The sequence below is a fragment of the Gastrolobium bilobum genome, unplaced genomic scaffold (assembly GCF_033153095.1).
Source record: "Gastrolobium bilobum isolate Gb01-03AN ecotype WA unplaced genomic scaffold, APGP_CSIRO_Gbil_v1 utg2368, whole genome shotgun sequence".
Lineage (NCBI taxonomy): Eukaryota > Viridiplantae > Streptophyta > Magnoliopsida > Fabales > Fabaceae > Gastrolobium > Gastrolobium bilobum.
The window spans coordinates 151,142-170,581 of NW_026898232.1; the positions used below are offsets into that span (position 1 = coordinate 151,142).

The following is a 19,440-nucleotide window of genomic DNA, read 5'->3' on the forward strand; positions in this document are numbered from 1 at the left end:
TGAATGTTTTGTTTTGACTTATTATATCTTCCATTGATTAACATATTTTTATATCGACGTTTGGGGCAAAAAAAATTAAAATATTGTATTTAAATTAAATAATTACGCATTTAATGCTGTTTTGTAAAAAATTACACATCTACTGCACAATGTGACGCCACTTTTGGGCGTCACATGTGACGCCCAAAGATGGCGTCACATGTGTGCTCTATATATTTCCCCACCCCCTCCATTCAATTCACACCTCTTGTCTCACTCTTCATATCTCTCTTCTCCACCAACATTCCTTTATCTTTAATTTTGTATTTGAATTTTAGTTCTAATTCTATTTAAAAATGAGCTCAAATCCTGAGTCTGTTCGTGTTGTGTTATATTACAATGGTAGGAAGGTAGAAGGTCGACGAGGTGTCATATTCGAAGGTGAAAAAAGGCCGACACGTATCCAACGCAACACAACCATTGGCGAACTGCATCAGAGAATTCGGCAGAAGTTAAGTCTTCAAGACAACCAATGTATCACTGAGATAACGACAAGGGTGTGGCAAGGTGATAAATACATTAGTTTGAAAGTGCTTGACGATGAAGACTTGGAGATGACAATGGTAGAATTTTGCAACCAGTCAAGGACAGATTTTCTAGAGTTGTATGTCGACATCGTCGCAACCGAGAATGCTCTCATACCAGTGAGGTCAGTTTATTTAAATTCTCCCCGTCTTCCAGCTTCTCATGCCGCTCATGCGTCTCCAGTTGGTAACTTTTCTGAGGGAGATGAAAATGATCCGACTTGGGAAATGCACGACGAAGATGACGATGACGACGATGAAAATATGGCAATGGAAGAACATCTTCTGGCGGAGGATGCTAGTGCTTCAGAAGGAGATGAATCTCGTGAGATGGGTGCGTCTGAAATCCCAATATTCCATCAACCAGTCGTCGCGCAAATGCCGCAGTTGAATGACGTTGCGTCTGCTCCGTTTGGTATTCCACAAGAAGGTAATTGATCCCATACGTCATACTGCGTGAATAAATAACTGATTTAATACCTGAAATAGTAAGTTCGTATTAAAAAATTATAATCCGCAATTGCAGGTGACACAGATGTTATTCCTTTTTGGGAAGGAATTCTGCATTATTCTTACATTGATTGGAGTTATCAGAGCGAACAAGAATCATGTACTGATGGTTCGGTGTCTGGATCAGCTTCAATACAAGGTCCGTGGCAACTGGGTGACATGTTATTTGTCAATCAAGAATTTGCGACAAAAAAAGATGTCCAAATGGCACTTAAGCACAACCTTATTAGGGAGCATCAAGAAGCCATTGTAATTGAGAGCACGCCTGCAAAGTTGTCCATGAAATGTTGTGCGTACGATCAGGTTGTCCGTGGCGCGTAAGGGCGATCAAACCGGTGTTTCGTGAAAATTGGAAAATAACGAGATGGGGTGGAAAACACGAATGTGTGAATGAGCACATTTCCCAGGGTCATAGACAGCTCGATGCGGACGTTATTGCAGATCTCGTGATAGGTACCTTTTTGTATTTTAGATGTGTGAATGAACGCGAATGTGTAATTAAATTCGTTCGATGTTACGAAAAAACTGATATCCTCTTCAATGCAGGGATGATAAAGTCTGAACCATCTGTGACAATCTCTTTGGTGCAAGAAAGGATAACTGCTAAATATGGCTTTCAAGTTTCCTACAGAAAGGCGTGGTATGCGAAGCAGAAAGCGATGGCAATTCTGTACGGTGATTGGGAGGAATCGTATGCTTTTTTACCAAGGTGGTGCGAATACATGCTTCGCTTTTCTCCAGGTTCATTTTATCATATACAAACTAATGATCTTTATGCCGAGCAGAGCTTAGTTTCTGGAAAAAAGGTTTTTCATCGCATTTTTTGGACGTTTAGATAGTGTTGTGAGGCGTTCAAATTTGCCAAACCCATCATACAAATTGATGGAACACATTTATATGGAAAGTACAAAGGGAAATTGTTGGTGGTCACAGCCCAAAATGGTAATAATGAATGTTTACCGATCACATTTGCCATCGTAGAAGGCGAAACTTTGGAAGCATGGGATTATTTTCTCGTTAATATTCGTGCTCATGTCACTACGATGTCAAACATATGTTTGATATCCGATCGGCATCGAAGCATAATATCTGCTGTGGAAAATAACCCTACTTGGGAGCCGCCAAATGCGTATCACGTATTCTGTATTCGTCATATTGCAAGAAACTTCAATCAAAAGTTTCGGAATGAAGATTTGAAGCGGATGTTAAAGAATTTAGGTATACTCATTGACATTTGTGCGTAATTATTTCTTTCCATTATGACTGTCAATTTATGTTTAATTCGTTCATGTCCAATTTGTGCAGGTTATACTCCAGCAATGGTTGATTTTGAAAGGAATCTTGCGAGTTTCCGTGACAGTAGTCCTCAAATTGCTGAGTGGATTGATGTGATTCCTAAGGAAAAGTGGTCGCGTGCCTACGATATTGAAGGACGGAGGTATGGTCATATGACAACAAATTTGGTTGAATCTGTCAATAGGGTTTTGAAGGGGGCCAGAAATATGCCTATAACAGCATTGGTTAAGCATACATATAACAGATTAGTTGCATATTTTGTTGAGAGAGGAACAAATGCTCTTGCATAACTTCAATCAGCTCATCGTCACTCCAAACATGTTGTTGAATTGGTCAAGAAGAACCAGGTAGATGCAACAGGTCACCACGTTCGTGCATACAATGTTGAACATACTGTATTTGAGGTTGACGCAGGTTGGGAGCGTTCATATTCTGTCAACCTCCCACAGAGATACTGTCAGTGTGGAAAGTTTAAGGCCTTTAAGTATCCGTGTAGTCACGCCATTGCTGCTGCGTTAAGTGTTAGGCAGAGTGCGTTCACTTACGTTGACAACGTCTTCTTGATAACTAACTTGGTCGAGGCTTATTCTTTTACGTGGGAGCCAATCGGAAACGAGGAAGCAATACCTGAAATTAGTGGTGCAAAGATTATTCCTGATTCTACTATGGTGCAAAAGGTCGTCCAAAGTCAACTCGCATCCGCAACGAGATGGATGAAGTTGAGACAAGCCAGAGCCGTATCAGGTGTGGACTTTGCAAGGAACGCAGTCATAATCGTCGGCGATGTCCAAGTCGTGGGAGAAACGACTGATTTGCATATTATGTCATTATTTTGCTGTTGGTTATGTTATTGCATGAATTGTAATGTCCGTTATGTTGGACTTTTTACTTTCCGTTTATGTATGTTTTTAATCTTGTATTATTAATTAACTGATGCTGTTAGTTACCGTAATATAAATGCGCAAAGGACGACAACCAAAACATAAATAATAACGCATAATGAATAGTCCAAATAATATAATAATGTAGCGTCCACAAAATAACAACATGCTACACTCATAACTAATACAAAATAACAAAATAACAAAATAATAACAATATGAAACAGTCCACAACATAGTGAATACTCAAAATGGCAATGAATCTACGACCACGGTGGCCATGGCCTATGTCGTGCATCCCTATCTGGCAGTATACGTCTGTCCCAGACTGGGTCACCCTGATGCACCTCTGGAGGTGGAGTATGGAAGTCATCCATCGCCGCACGGATGAAATCATCTGATGGTCTTGCACTGCTGCCTGGCACATCAAAAGGGGTGTGTCCCTGACTGTGAGAATCCGTGGCTAGAGTCTCCCCACTGTCATGGCTCTCTGTAACAAGGCCTACAGAGCGATACAACTCAATCGTGTCCTCTGCAGACCAAAAGGGGTAATGGCCATCAAGTCCCTGTGAATAGGGCTGAAAATCAGGCTGTGAGGATGCCGGATACGCTCCTGCCATAGCCATCGGACTAGCCTGGAAAACTGGCTCCTGCCCGCTCATGTAAGGGTGCTCTGACGCCGCCTGACTAGGACCTGCCGCATACTGCGATCCGTGATGATAAATCGGCTGTGACCCGCCAAATCATACCGGCGTCCATAATGTGTGCCCGGCTTTGGATGAGGAGGAAAGGGTGGAGCAATGGGTGGGAATCGTATCCATGCCCAAATTTGAAGAAGAATATGGCAACCACGCATGTCGCTTCGACGAGCATCTGTCACTTCACACAAATTCCTGAACAAGTGTGTCAAAACTGCAGATCCCCAGCTGAATCGACCAATGTCCTCAAATCCTCCACCTAGCAATGGGACAAGCCGGCAACCAAAATTGCTACCTCCAGACTTGTCCGCCAGCAACCAAGTCCCCAACATCCGGGCAATGTGGGCTTTTGTGAAGTAGATCTCGGCAGCATGATTCCCCTCATGATCAGTCCACCGGGTTTAATGTCGATCCAAGAATGAGATGCGGAGGTCGCCGGAATGATGGAACTCACCGGCATCTGGATCATGTCCAAAAACAGCAGCACAAGCAGTGTGCCTATCCTCAGAGGTCGATCCGATGACGACAGTACCGTCGGTCGGCAAGCCCAAGATGCCTGCCACATCTTGTAAGGTGATCGTCATCTCACATTGGGTCATGTGAAACGTATGTGTCTCTGGTCTCCACCTCTCCACCAGAGCTCTAATTAAAAATGTATCTATCTGTGATAAATTTCGCAGTTATCACGTGTTAACGAATTTTATTAAATAATTACATAAATACAAAACGACATAAATAACTAGCCTGGATATGTTGCATCCTGGCAACATGTATGAAACCCGTCTGTCTGAGGTACTCTTCCACAACCTGTGGAATAGCACCGGTAGGTGGGCCCCCTTGTGGCTTCCCACGCCTAGTGTTAATCTTTCTTACATGCTCAGTATTCCACACTCGCTGTGAAATATGACCTTTCTGCGTCCTCTTACGAAGGACCTCCCACCTGTACGGCCCAGGTAAGATCCACATGCTGGGATCGGTGGGCTCTACATCCGAATCAGATCCCGAAGAAGATGATGACTCAGCCATTATCCTCAACTATATAATATAAAACAACATTTAAATTAATCACATGTAATGCCCCATTTTATTTACAATTTAATTAAGCAGTGACATAATTGATTATCACAAAAATTAAGCATATGCGTCATTTATTTAACTAGAATCGAAATTTATGAAGTCCCGCCAAAACGTAGAACAGTTATTTATTTGCAATTAAATAATAATAATACATCAGACAAAAATAATATAATACTAACTGAATACTTAACCCTAGGTCACTACCAACTTGTCCAATACGTACTAATCATCACACCTAACTAACTACAAAGTTATGCACTCCCGCATTAATAACACCATACATACGAAATTTACGATGTCCCTAACACTATTTATAAATCACTAATTAATATGCTAAACCCTAATGCATAATTAAAAATTAATAATAATAACTACGTAATAATAAAATTACTATATCGTTACAACATTCATAGTATGCCACAAAATTTCCAAGTGACTATCCTAATGTTCCAAGTCTCTAATATACAATCAATCATAACATGTATTACTAACTAGCACTGTAATTTAAATGTATACATATGAGGTATTATGACCTTACCTACGTTGGCAGAGCTTCGCTACGAACCGCGGTTAGAGAGAGGTTAGAGAGGTAAATGAGTAAGGAGTGAAAAAAGGAAAGTGGGGTATATATAGGTTGCACATGAGACGCTCCTTTTGGGCGTCACATGTGACGCCCCAATGGGGGTCTTCTCCAAGGGAGAGACGCCTCACTGGGGCGTCACATGTGACGCCCAAAGAGGGCGTCTCATTGTGCAACAGATGTGTAATTTTTAACAAAACAGCATTAAATGCGTAATTATTTTAATTAATTACATTATTTTAATTTTGCCCGACGTTTGGTGCGTTAATATTTTTTAATGCTTTAATGTTTCTTTGAGGATTACTTTTCAAACTGAAAGAATAAATTGTGTTGGACAAATAAATTAAAAAAAAAATCAAAACACGAATGAACCAATAAATTAAAATAATAATAATCAAAACTCAAGGTGAAATACAATAGAGCATAACAACATGTTTATTGGGGACTTCTAATATTTCAAACTTTCAAATACTTCATTTACTGATCTGTTAGTGTATTTTTTTAGTCTGTATTTTCTTATTTTTTGGACTCTGAGATCTGGATGTGTTTGCTTTTCAACGTTGGTTAGCTTGTTGGAGTGTTGTTCTACAATATATCTTGATGATTATATTTGAATAATTTTACTGGATTCAACAGCTTGTCCATGCATCATTTAGGTACAATGTATTCCCACATACATTTTTTTTAATTTATTTATTTATCTATAATTTATTTAAACATTTTCTGGATCTATTTTATTGTAGATGAATTTAACAAAATGAAAACACGTAGAATAAGAGTCAAGTGAAGTGATCTTAATTTCTGTAATAGATTTCTTTCAATTTTTTGCATATTAAGTCTGTATTGTATTTGAAATACTTTTATTTAAGAAAAGTATTTTTATTTTTTGCCCCCTCTCAATAAAATTTCTGGGTCTGCCACGGCTTCCAATTAATGTTTGTAACTTTGTTAATTTTTATTTATATCAGTAATTTAACTTGTGCTGTCTATCTCATCCTTCACATAATTGAAGAATTCAGTATTGTCTTGTGTGAAGATGCTTTCTAAGAAGAAATAGTTTCTCTATTATTGATGCTTGGATGCTTGCAGACTTCGACCGTTTGAGACCACGATGTGGCTGCGTGTTTGGTTCATCTGAAAATGTCTTGTTATATATCCTTTGTTCATTAAGAAATGGGACTAAGACTGATCAGTCCATTCAGTAAAATCTGAAACCATAGTATAGTTTATTTTTATTTCTTCATCGGTCGGATTCAAACATAATCTTATCCATAGAGAGATGGCTGTTCAACTTGAACTCGAGATCTTCATTAAGGAAAATAAAAATAAATATTCAGATTCAAAGTCGGATAGTATAGTCTAACCATTAAGGGCATGTTTGGTACATAATATAGGATAAGACCTGATAGTATAAGGTATGATTGTATAAGACCTGATTAAATTTTAATACTATCCAGCGTTTGGCATGATATTGTATAAAATAATATATTGTATAAGATAATATCATCCAGTGTTTGGTAATGTACTGTATAATATTAGATAGGTTAAAAATAAATATTTTTGTCAAAAATACTTTTTAATAATGAATTTACATAATTCTTCCAAATATATCATATGATATTATTTTTTACAGAAATATGTTGATCAGTGTGTCCAAAAAATATATTAATTTTTATAAAAATAAAAATCTTCAATATTTTAAAAAATTATATATTGAAAAATTATTTTTATTTTAATATACTAATATTAAAATAATATATTAATTCTTGAAAATTGCATTGGTTAATACATCAATCCTATATCAGGCCTAATCATACCCTCCTAGGTCGGATTAAGTTATACATCATTTTGATGTATAAAAGGATCCTGCTGTATAAGCTTATACTATATGATGGTCACACCAAACAACTAAAAATGTCGTAACGTATAGTATAAGCTTATACTATCAGGCCTTATACATCACATCAAACATGCCCTAAGTTAATACAAGCTCTTGGTTAACATTATTTATAAGGGTTTACTATTTCTCGTGAGAAAATCTCATCTCTTACTTTGAGAATGGATAAGACTATGAGAAGAAAAGTTTTAGAATATTTTTCATTCACCTTCTGTTATTTTCTTATTTTATTATTTTATTTGTTTTTTGTTACCTCATCAGTGGTTGTAATTGCCTAGTACCATTTATGGAACTAGTGTGGATTCTGTTATAGGAACCTGATATATTCTTGATGTTGTGTATTGTAAAACAGATGAATTTACAGTAATGAAAAATGCTTCTTCTTCTTCCAACTTTTTAGACTGTGATATCTAATATGGTATTAGGTGTTACCCTTTAATCTCTGCCATGGCTTGAGGTAATCAGGCTCGCTCTCAAACCTTCGTTGCCTTTACCTTTGCTTCTATTCCTCCCTCCCCTACTTCCATGGAGGATACTTCCATTCCCTACCATCTTCACAACGGTGATCATCCTGGCATCGTTCTTGTCCCTCACATTTTTCTTGGGAACAACTATAATTCTTGGTGCAGGGCCATGTTTATTGCCTTCACTGCTAAGAACAAAGTTTGCTTCGTCGATGACTCTCTTCTTCGCTCATCTTCTGATGATCTTCCCTTCCCTTCTTGGAATCGCTACAATTCCATGGTCACCTCATGGCTTCTCAACTCTATTTCCAAGGAGATTGCAGACAGCCTAATGTATTTCTTCACCGCCTATGATCTTTGGCTTGATCTTCGTGCTTGTTTTCATCAGGCAAACAACCCACGCATTTTCTAGCTGAAACAATAGATCTCGTCTCTCCACCAGGGCGTTCTCGACGTAAAAAGTTACTACACGAAGCTCAAAATTCTCTGGGATGAGCTTCAGGATTTCCCCCAACTTTTCAATGCAACTGTGGTGGCCTTCGCTCCCTCTATGCCTCTCAACAACAGGACCACGCTCTTCAGTTCCTCATAGGGCTTAATGTCTCATACTCTTCCATTCATGCTCAGATTTTGATTAGAGCCATTACCCAATTTGTCACAGGTTTTCTCTCTTGTATTGCCAGAGGAACGTCAGAGGTAGATTTCTACTATGGTGCCTGTTGCCCCTGAGACTCCCTTATCGAATTTCGTTGTTGCTCCCGGTGTTCTTGGCTCTGCTCCTGCTGCGTCTCCTCTAGTGGATGCCTCCCTCTCCACCTCTCGCCGCAACCGTCCATTTTGTACACACTGCAACATTCTCAGCCATAACAGGGACAAATGCTTTAAGCTCCATGGCTTCCCACCTGGGTACAAACCCAAATCCCCTAAACAGACCTCTCCTTCCCATTCGGCCCAAACCCACATGACCCTTACTCATCCTAGCCCTAGGCCCACTGACTCCAATCTATTTTTCCTTAATTAACTCTGGCCCAATATACCCGATTGCTCCATCTCCTCTAATCCAGCCCTAGCCCCTCGTCGCCGCCGTCATCATCCCCATCTCCACCTGTAGATTCACTTTCCCCTACCGTTGCTAGCTTCAGTGGTACGTGTTCTTCTTCTTTACCCTCTACTTCTTGGGTAATTGACACTGGGGCAACACACCACGTTGCTTTCTCCCCTCTCGTTTTCACATCTTCTGATTTTCGTTCCACTATTTCTCTTCCTATTGGCTCTACTATTTCTGTCACGTCTAAAGGTTCTATCTTCATACACGATGTTTTACTTGTTCCATCTTTTTCTTTTAACCTTCTCTCTGTTAGTGCTTTTACTCGTGATTCCTCTATCACTGCTCACTTTTACTCATTTCATTGTTCTCTATAGGATTGTGCCTCACACAGGACGATTGGGATTGCTAGTAGGCTTGGCGATCTCTATATTTTGGAAGCTGATTCTTTTTTCCCAGAGTTCATGTTCCCCCTTCCCTTTGTTTCAATGTTTCTATGCAATCTTTTGGTTTATGGAACTCCTAATTAGGTCATCTTTCTTCTCCAGTTTTACATTATTTACGGGATACTTTACATTTTACAGACACTACTTGTTCATCTTTTCATTGTAATATATGTCGATTGGCTAAACAAAAACGCTTACCCTTTATTTTGGATCTAAGAATTTCTTTATCTGCTTCTGGTTTATTACATTGTGATATTTGGGCCCCTTCACCCCTGTTTTTGTAGACAGTTTTTGCTATTTTCTCACTTTGGTTGATGATGCCACTCGTTTTGCTTGGGTTTATTTTCTCAAACATAAAAATGATTTTTCTATATTTTTCCTCATTTTATGTTTTGGTTTTCACCCAATACGGCAAGTTTATTAAGGCTTTTCGTTGGGATAATGCCCCTGGATTTTGTTTATCTTATATTTCCAATCAAAAGGCATTCAAATTTTTCTTCCTGTGTCAAACGACCGCAACAGAACTCTGTTGTGGAAAGGAAACACTAACATATTTTAAACGTTGCCAAGGTTCTCCATTTCCAGTTTCAAGTCCTTTTAGCTTATTGGTATGATTGTGTCCAAACTATTGTTTACCTTATTATTCACACTCCTTATCCACTCTTCTCCCACAACACCTTTTGAGTTGTTGTCTAACAAAGTTCCATCTTATTCACACCTTAGGGTCTTTGGTTGGTTGTGCTACCTGTCCACTTTACATCGTGGTCATCACAAATTCTCTCCTTGGGCTCTTCCGGCAGTGTTTCTTAGATACCGTCATGGATACAAATGTTATAAATTACTTGACCTTTTTACTAATCGTATCATTGTGTCTTGGGAAGTTATTTTTCATGAGTCTGTCTTTCCTTTTGCTTCTGGTTTCCCATCCCAAACTCATTTTCGTCCTACTCCCTTAATACCTACCAATGAAGCTTCCCCACCTCATCCCTCGCATCCTTCTCGGATTATAAAAACCCATCCTCATCTTCTGGATTATATTTGTCCGTGCACTGCCCACCCTATCTCTAATTTTCTATCTTACACCAATCTTTCCCCCATTTCATCATGCTTTTGTTAATGCCCTATCTTCCCATTTAGAACCTTCTACCTTCCTGAAGCATCCCAACTTCCCAAATAGTGTGCAGCCATAGATGCTGAGATTTTCGCCTTGGAGCAGAACAACACTTGGAGAATTGTCTCTCTGTCGCCTGGTAAACGACCCATTGGATGTCAATGCGTGTACAAGGTAAAATATAACTCTGATGGCATCTTTGAAATATACGAAGCCTGCCTGGTTGCTAAAGATTTCTCTCAATAGGAGGGTGTTGATTTTTTAAAGACTTTTTCTCCCATAGCGAAAATTACTATTGTTCGTGTTCTACTTTCCCTTGGTGCCATTCACAATTGGCATTTAATTCAACTTGACGTTAACAATGCTTTTTTGCATAGTGATCTTGTAGAAGAGGTGAATATGTCTTTGCTTGCGGGTTACTTTGGTTAAGGGGAGTCTCTTCCTCTCAATAATGTTTGTCATCTTCAGAAATCTCTTTATGAATCAAGCAAGCTTCTCGTCAATGGTTTGCTAAATTTACTAGCACCTTACTCTTCATTAGTTTTACCTAGTCTTCCTCTGATCGCTCACTGTATACTCAATTTACTGCTATTTATTTCATTGTTGTTTTGGTTTATGTTGATGATATAATACTTTCCTGTAATGATTATGATGCATTACTCCACCTTACTTCCTCATTGAACAACAAATTTCGCTTAAAAAATCTAGGTGCTCTCAAATACTTTTTGGGCCTTGAAGTGGCCAGATCCCATCATGGTATTTTTTTAAGTCAACATTAGTATGTATGCCTTGAACATTCTGCAAGATTCTGGTTCTCTTGGTTGCAAGCCTCAGGCCACTCCAATGGAAGCTAATTTAAAATTGTCTGCTGACTCTGGAGATCTCCTTCCTGATCCTATTCCTTATAGACTCCTTATTGGCAAGCTTCTTTATTTAACAATTACTAGCCTAGCTTTTCTTTTGCTATTAGTAGGCTTAGTTAATTTATGTCTGCACCTCGGGTTCCTCATATGCATGCTGCACATCACATCCTTGCATATCTAAAATGCACTACTGGCCAGGGTCTCTTGTTCTCTGCCACTTCCTCTATTCAACTTAATGTTTTCTTCAACTCACATTGGGTTGCATGTCCTGACAGTCGCAGATCTGTTACTGGCTATTGCATCTTTCTTGGTGACTCCCTAATTTCCTGGAAGTAGAAGAAACAAAGTACAATCTCCCATTCGTCTGCTGAGGCTGAATACCGGTCTATCTCTAATGTCACTTGTGAGCTTCTTTGGTTGTTCTCTTTACTGTAGGATATGTGTGTTGCTTATACTTCACCTGCCCATTTATTTTGTGATAATCAAGCTACTTTCCATATTGCCGCTAATCTAGTGTTTCATGAACGTAGAAAACACATTAAGATCAACTGTCATATTGTCTGTGAACAAGCCACCAAAGGCAGACTTCAGACTTTTGTTGTTCCCTCTGCACGACAGCTTGCTGACATCCTCACCAAAGCCCATCCTCCTGGCCTTTTCTGCTCACTTTTCTCCAAGATGAGAGTTCTCAACATACACTCTCCATCTTGAGGGGGAGTTTTAGAATATTTTTCATTCACATTCTGTTATTTTCTTATTTTATTCTTTTATTTGTTTTTGCCACCTCATCAGTGGTTGTAACTGCCTATCACCATTTACGAACCTAGTGTGGATTCTGTTATAGGAACTTGATATATCCTCGATGTTGTGTGTTGTAAAATAGATGAATTTGCAGTAATGAAAATTGCTTCTTCTTCTTCCAACTTTTTGGGCTACGATATCTAATAAGAAGAAAGAAAAAGTGGACTCGAGCTACTCTCATATATATATATATATATATATATATATATATATATATATATATATTTATATTTGTGTGTGTGTGAAAAAACATTATACCCTATTTATAATCTTCTTGTTTAATTTTCATATATTAAAAAAAATCAAAATTTTTTATGATATAGTAAAACAGAATTAACTTTTAATTTTTTTTAACTTTTAATTTCTTTTAACTTTGTTATCTTAATAAATTGTACACACATTACTAACATTTCGATTATTTTTTATTTACTTGATTAGTATATGTAATTATATAATATATTTTTTGTAATCATAATTATAAAATATTTGATTATCTTTCAATTCGACTACGACTGAATTATTAAATAGTCTCTCTCGATCAGTTAAGTAATTAGTGTCAGTTTTGACTTACGAGAAGAAATTTATGACGAACTACGGGGATGCTGTGATTGTACAATCAAAGCCCGACACAGTTTGTAGATGGCTGAGTTCCTTAAGCATGCTGACATAAATTTAATTTCTCGTTGTGTGTATGGAAAGACTTTGTTGGTAGAGGCAAAACTCACTTTAGGATCTCTACGTCTCAAAAAGATTAGTCTTCGGCTATCGGCCGAGAGATACTTTCAAAAAACTCAAAAAAATAAAATAAAAAAATTCACATAATTGTGAAAATTTGTATCTCTCTCTTCATTAATAATAGTGGGATCTCATCTATTTAATACATGTGAAGAGAGATAGATACAATTTTTTTTACATATTTTAAATGAGAGGATATGCTCCGCATTTAGTTTGAGCTAGTGCTAAAAATTAACATTGAACACCAAGGTGGGTGAACAATTGGAGTAAACCACGTGGTTCTAGCCTAATAAGTGTCGTGTTCTCTTAATACACAAAAGCCTATTGTGGCCTTGTGCATATTGTTTTGTCGTCCAATATATATATATATATATATATATATATATATATAGGAGTTTACATTTCTGCAGCTGCTGTACGTGCAACAATCAAATACTTGTCATATATATACTTGAAAGCATTAAATGGAGGAATCATAACCATACACATCTTGTTGTTGTAAATAAAGCGGCTGCAGAAATGATTTTACCATATATATATGAGGTTTACATTTCTGCAGCTGCTGTACGTGCAACAATCAAATGCTTGTCATATATATACTTGAAAACATTAAATGCGAGGAATCGTAACCATACAAAGGATGAAAGCATTAAATATAGGGAATCATAACCATACACTTGTCGTTGCTGTACGTAAAGCGGCTGCAGAAATAATTTTACCTATATATATATATATATATATATATATATATATATATGATAAAATTAATTTTGCAGCTGCTGTATGTACAGTAATTAATCTTGACTATTGATTCTCCCTATTTAATACTTTCACCCTTCTTTGTATAGTTATGATTCTCTAATTTAATTGTTGTATATACAACAGCACAGCAGCAGAAATGATAACCCATATATATATTAGGTATCAATAGATGTAAACTTTGACAGCTTTGATTAATCCATATACATTAGATATCAACATATGTATACTTTGACAGATGAGATAATCTAATTTCGGGTTTGAGTCATTTCATCATCTTTAGAAGTTACGATTTTTAGGAATTAAAACCATTGTAAGTCAAATTTTGAGGTCTAACTTGAATGCCACTATACCATCAACGGTCCATTATATTTTTAGTTATGCCTAAAGTATAAATTTATATAACTTTGACCTGGAAACCAATATCGTGATTTATAAGACATCTAAATACAATTAGATTGAAATAAAAGAGCAGATTGCACTGGGATTCAAATATCCATTAAGAGGAATACAAGTAGCAAAAGGGCACATCTAAGTGCCATTTTGTTATGCCATTATTCTGAAAACACAGCAGATAAATAATTAGGGAGGATATGTTTACAATTTTTTTTACAAATTACATTAAGTATGACCGATTATACACTCTTGATTAAAGTATGACCGGTCATACTTAGTGTAATTTGTAAACAAAAAATCTGTAAATATAACCTTCTCCAATAATTAGAGGCAATAACCTTCTCCAATATGCCCGGTGATACAGAATAGTTAATGAAATAAGTTTTTTTTTATATTTTTTTTATAAAGCTAAAAGTTAAAATACAAAAAAATAAAATAACCCAGAAGTATTTTTTAAATTTGATTCTAAAAACTAATAATCAATTATAATTTTTAGAATCATTTTTAGAAAACAGCTATTATCAAATATATATTTTTAAAAAATTGATTTTAAATACTGAAATCAAACAAGCTCGTAGTTTCTTAAGATAATGAAAAGGGGAGTGATTGATGTGGGTTGGAAAATGGGAGTATGACAGTTATATTAAATGTTAATTAAAGAGAATAAAAAAAACCAATGATACAGGTTATAATATACTGACACAAATAATATACATCAATCTACACAATCAAATACAATTTTACTTAACCTCGAGGTGCAGCTCATATGGTTGGGGTGCTGAGCTCCAGGGTCGGACTCGTGAGTCTAAAGGATTTGGAATTCGATTTCTGCGAGGCATATTTTGGAGTCAGCGGAGATAAGCTGTAATACACTAATACCCGCCAATCCATGAGGCAGGATTAGTGTCACTCCGAAGGGGTGGCGAGATTTGTTGGGTTATACTCAGTGTTTTAAAATCCCGCCCCACTCCCGGGTTGACCCGGGTCAACCCTGACCCCTCCCCTCTGAGGGTTGGGGTTACAAGTTGGACCCTATATGCATATCAATCCCTCCGACCCCCAAAACCTGGCCGAGTTTCAGTAACTCCCGGGTCAGAAGGGTCAAACGGGGTCATTGCATGTTTTTTTTTTTAATTTTTTTTCCATGAAACAACATTGTTTTATTAAAAAAATAAATAAAAATTCTTGCAAACCTAAATCTAATTGTTCTCTTCTCTCCTAGTGACCTAAATATTTTCAATCTTCACCTCGCTGCCGTGAATCTTCTAGGAAAGGTAAGAATTTTACCCCTTCAAATGAAATCCTTACGAGTTGTCGATCGATGGAAAACAAAATCTCATTCTTACTTCGTTTAAATTTTTCTTTGTCAGAGACCTTCTCAAAAGAAGCAAAACCGGGTCAGTGTAGTGACCCCATTAGAATATGAGTTTTGTACTTTGGTATCTTGATACTTTAATTAGGTTGTATAATATTGACTTGTGGTTATAATTGGTGAATTATGTTATGTATATTTTGAATCTTTGATGATTGGTGATTTGTTTTTTAATATTTTCATATAGGATATATCTATTTATATTTTTTTAATATATAAAACCGGGTCAGCATAGTGACCCCCTGACCCCCGGTTGAACCCGTGATCTCGTAACCCCTGACCTCAGCCGGGTCGATGGCCGGGCTGAGTTTTTAAACACTGGTTATACTAAAAAGAAAAATACAATTTTACTTAAAACAAATAATATCTACTATCAAAAATAACATATATCAATTAAGGTAGATAAAAAATATTTTAATGCATATAATAAATATTACTTAAAACAAATAATATATATTAACACCCAACACTTCAACATCTGTTCTATTCTCTTCAAAATAAATTATATATGTTAAAGAAGTATAAAATTAGGCTTTAATGTTTCTACAGGAAATATAGACAAGTTATTTACATTTGTTCTCAAAACGACGTCGTTTTGAGTTGAAAACTTAAAAAATTATAATGAAAAAGACTATTATAACCCCGAAATAAATTATAATTACAAAAATATCTTGATTTTCGCCTCAAAACAATAACATTTTGAGCTCAATGTAGATAAGCTATCTACATTGACGGTAGAAAAAACGAACCCATAAAATTATTAATATAATCTCACCTAACAGTTTAAATTTTTGTGTTAAATTGATTCTTTACATAGTATCTGAGCCTTATTGTAATAAATTTGATCCTCACTGTTTCCTATTTAGTTAATAATTAATTAAATATTGTGGAGTTTCTTGGCATAATTAGGTGAGTTTATGCATTATCTACTATTTAAATCGCTCTCGTGTGAGGGAATGTGCTAGAGAAGTATAAAATTAGTAATATAATCTTACCTAACAGCTTAAATTTTTGAGTTGAATTTTACAATATATATATATATATATATATATATATATATATATATATATATATTTATATATTAGAATTTCAATTTAGATTTAATAGATAATAGTGTAGGGGGGATGGTTTTATGAAGTTTTGGAAGTCTTCTTGTTTGAAAGAGGAAATTAAAGGGGCAGTAGTTTCTTGTACAAAATGGATAAATAAAATTTATTAAATGAGGGAAAAAATTTCTTCATAATGACGTAAGTGCAAACTTAATCTAAAGAAGGTTGATTATCAATCTCATACATTGATTTATTTATCATCAACAATAATAATAAAAAAATAGATATTTGATTGCTTACAATTGATGTATCAATGAATCAGTTACATTTTTCAAAGTGGTGATGTGAGACAGAGAAACTTAAAAAGTTGTCTCTACCAACTGGACTGTTACCTAGTAGCATCTTGAGTTCTGTCTAGTTCGTAACTTTGACTTTGGTGATCCTCTGCAACAACAATGGGTGACGAGGTTGTTTTGTTGGATACATGGGCCAGCATGTTTGGGATGAGGGCTAGGATTTCATTGGCTGAAAAGGGTGTTAGGTATGAGTACAAGGAAGAGAATTTTTTCATTGGCAAGAGTACTTTGCTTTTGCAGATGAACCCAATTCACAAGAAAGTACCAGTTCTCATTCATAATGGAAAACCCATATGTGAATCTGCTATTATTGTTCAGTACATAGATGAGGTTTGGAATCACAAATTTTCACTCATGCCCTCTGACCCTTACCAGAAAGCTCAAGCAAGATTCTGGGTTGATTACATTGACAAAAATGTAGTTCCTTTGCTTTGTTCTGATTTGAATTTCCATTCTTTTGTCACCTCAATTTTTGTGGGGTCATTTAAAAATTAAGTTCTGCATCAGAAGATTTGAAAGAGTAAATGGGAATATATCAATTGATTTTTGGTTATTTTTATAATTTAATAGGAGGAGTAAGATTTTTTATTTTTTATTTTTGTATGTTAATCTTTGAATTTAATACCAGTAATAGTTTGTGATCTTCAATGCAGGTGTATGATACTTGGAGGAAAATGTGGCTTTCTAAAGGAGAGGAGCATGAGGCAGGGAAGAATGAGTTGATCTCAATCTTTAAACAACTTGAGGAGACACTTGGGGATAAAGCTTTTTATGGGGGTGACACTTTTGGGTTTGTTGATGTTGGTCTCATCCCTTTCTATAGCTGGTTTTATACTTTTGAGACGTTTGGTAACTTCAAAATGGAAGCAGAGTGTCCTAGTTTGATGGCTTGGGTCAAGAGATGCATGCAGAGAGAGGCTGTGTCCAAAACTCTTCCTGATGAGAAGAAGGTGTATGATTTGGTTTTGGCCGTTCAGAAAGCACTTGGACTGGAATAAAGGGACTTTATGAACCAAACAATAAAAGATTTGCAAGTTAAACATGGTATTGTAAGGTCATGTGTAATTTTATGTTATTTGTTAGGCTTGGTTTACTTAGTTATGGTTTGGTAGATACTTGAGTGTGTCTAATAAGATTTGGAGTTGAGTAGGGATGAATGTTGTTATGTTTGGTTGAAGTTGAGACTTCATGATTAATAAAAAGCTCATGTTGGATGTTTAATGTTGTTCAAATATAAAGTATGTGCAAAATAAAGCATGCTTATGGAATTTATGGGCTGTTTAATTTGATGGGTATTTTGCTTTAAGCAGAAAGACATTTGCAGTCAAAATTGCTAGAGGCATCGTAGAATAAAGTAACATTACCATTAGCCAACAATGCCACAATGCAGAAATCTTCAATTGCTTAACCCAGCAATTGACAAAACCAAGTCAAAAACCATAACCATTACAATCATAGGTTGTATGCATGGTATGTGTACTACTGTATTAGTTGTACTATTGTTACTAGTTGGCTTTATGCTCTTTGGCATTGCAATAACGCCATCTGCATAAGAGTTATTTATAGCCCATCTTTATACTATTTTCTGCTCCTTCCCATTAATGTATGTAACTTTGTTAATTTTTATTTATAGCAGTAATTTAACTTGTGCTGTCTATCTCAACCTTCACATAATTGATGGATTCAACATGGTCTTGTGTGAAGATGCTTTCTTAGAAGAAATAGTTTCTCTATTATTGATGCTTGGATATAATAGAGAATATTCTTAGATGCTTGCAGACTTTGACCGTTTGAGCCCACGATGTGGCTGCGTGTTTGGTTCATCTGAAAATGTCTTGCTATATATCCTTTGTTCATTAAAAAATGGGACTAAGACTGATCAGTCCATTCAGTAAAATCTTAAACCATGGTATAGTTTCATCGGTCGGATTCAAACATAATCTTATCCATAGAGAGATGGCTGTTCAACTTGAACTCAGATCTTCATTAAGGAAAATACAAATAAATATTCAGATTCAAAGTCTAACTGTCAAGTTAATACAAGCTCTTGGTTAATATTATTTATAAGGGTTTAATATTTCTCCTCAAATAATCTTATCTCTTACTATGAGAATGGGGTGGTACAGCAAATTAGCACTAGTTATGAGAGTCATAAGTGGATTTGGGTGATATGAAATGGAAATATTTAGTTGGGAGTGAATTCTCTCATTCTCTCATGTAAAAATTTTTACATTATTATAAAATTTGTGTCTATTTCTCTCTTCATTAATGATATTCGGATCCCACATATCTAACGCATGTGAAGAAAGAAATATACATAATTTTTATATATTTTAACATGAAAAAGGATCTGCTCCCCGTTTAATTTGAGCTAGTGCTAACAATTAGCATTGAACACTAAGGTGGGTAAACAATTAGAGTAAACCACATGGTTACAAAAGCTTATTGTGGGGAAATTTTTTCAATACTACTGTCTCATCGAATTTTCAATACATTATTCCAATCAAAATTAAGAATCAATGCTGCTACAGTGATAAGACA

At 36.0% G+C, this 19,440-nt stretch overlaps 2 protein-coding genes across 2 annotated transcripts; one reads left to right on the forward strand and one right to left on the reverse strand.

Moving 5' to 3' along the window:
- Window positions 1-4,349: 4,349 nt before the first annotated feature.
- Window positions 4,350-4,974, reverse strand: LOC133314092 (serine/threonine-protein phosphatase 7 long form homolog). The gene is made up of 2 exons (XM_061515534.1): window positions 4,693-4,974; window positions 4,350-4,610 (listed from the first exon to the last, which is right to left on the reverse strand). The coding sequence occupies exons 1-2, from the start codon at window positions 4,972-4,974 to the stop codon at window positions 4,350-4,352; spliced, it is 543 nt and encodes a 180-aa protein (XP_061371518.1).
- An 11,976-nt stretch (window positions 4,975-16,950) lies between these two features.
- LOC133314084 (glutathione S-transferase 3-like) lies at window positions 16,951-18,099 on the forward strand. The gene is made up of 2 exons (XM_061515527.1): window positions 16,951-17,316; window positions 17,553-18,099. Exons 1-2 carry the CDS (start codon window positions 16,999-17,001, stop codon window positions 17,895-17,897), a joined length of 663 nt encoding a protein of 220 aa, XP_061371511.1. The 5' UTR covers window positions 16,951-16,998; the 3' UTR covers window positions 17,898-18,099.
- The last annotated feature ends 1,341 nt before the right edge of the window (window positions 18,100-19,440 follow it).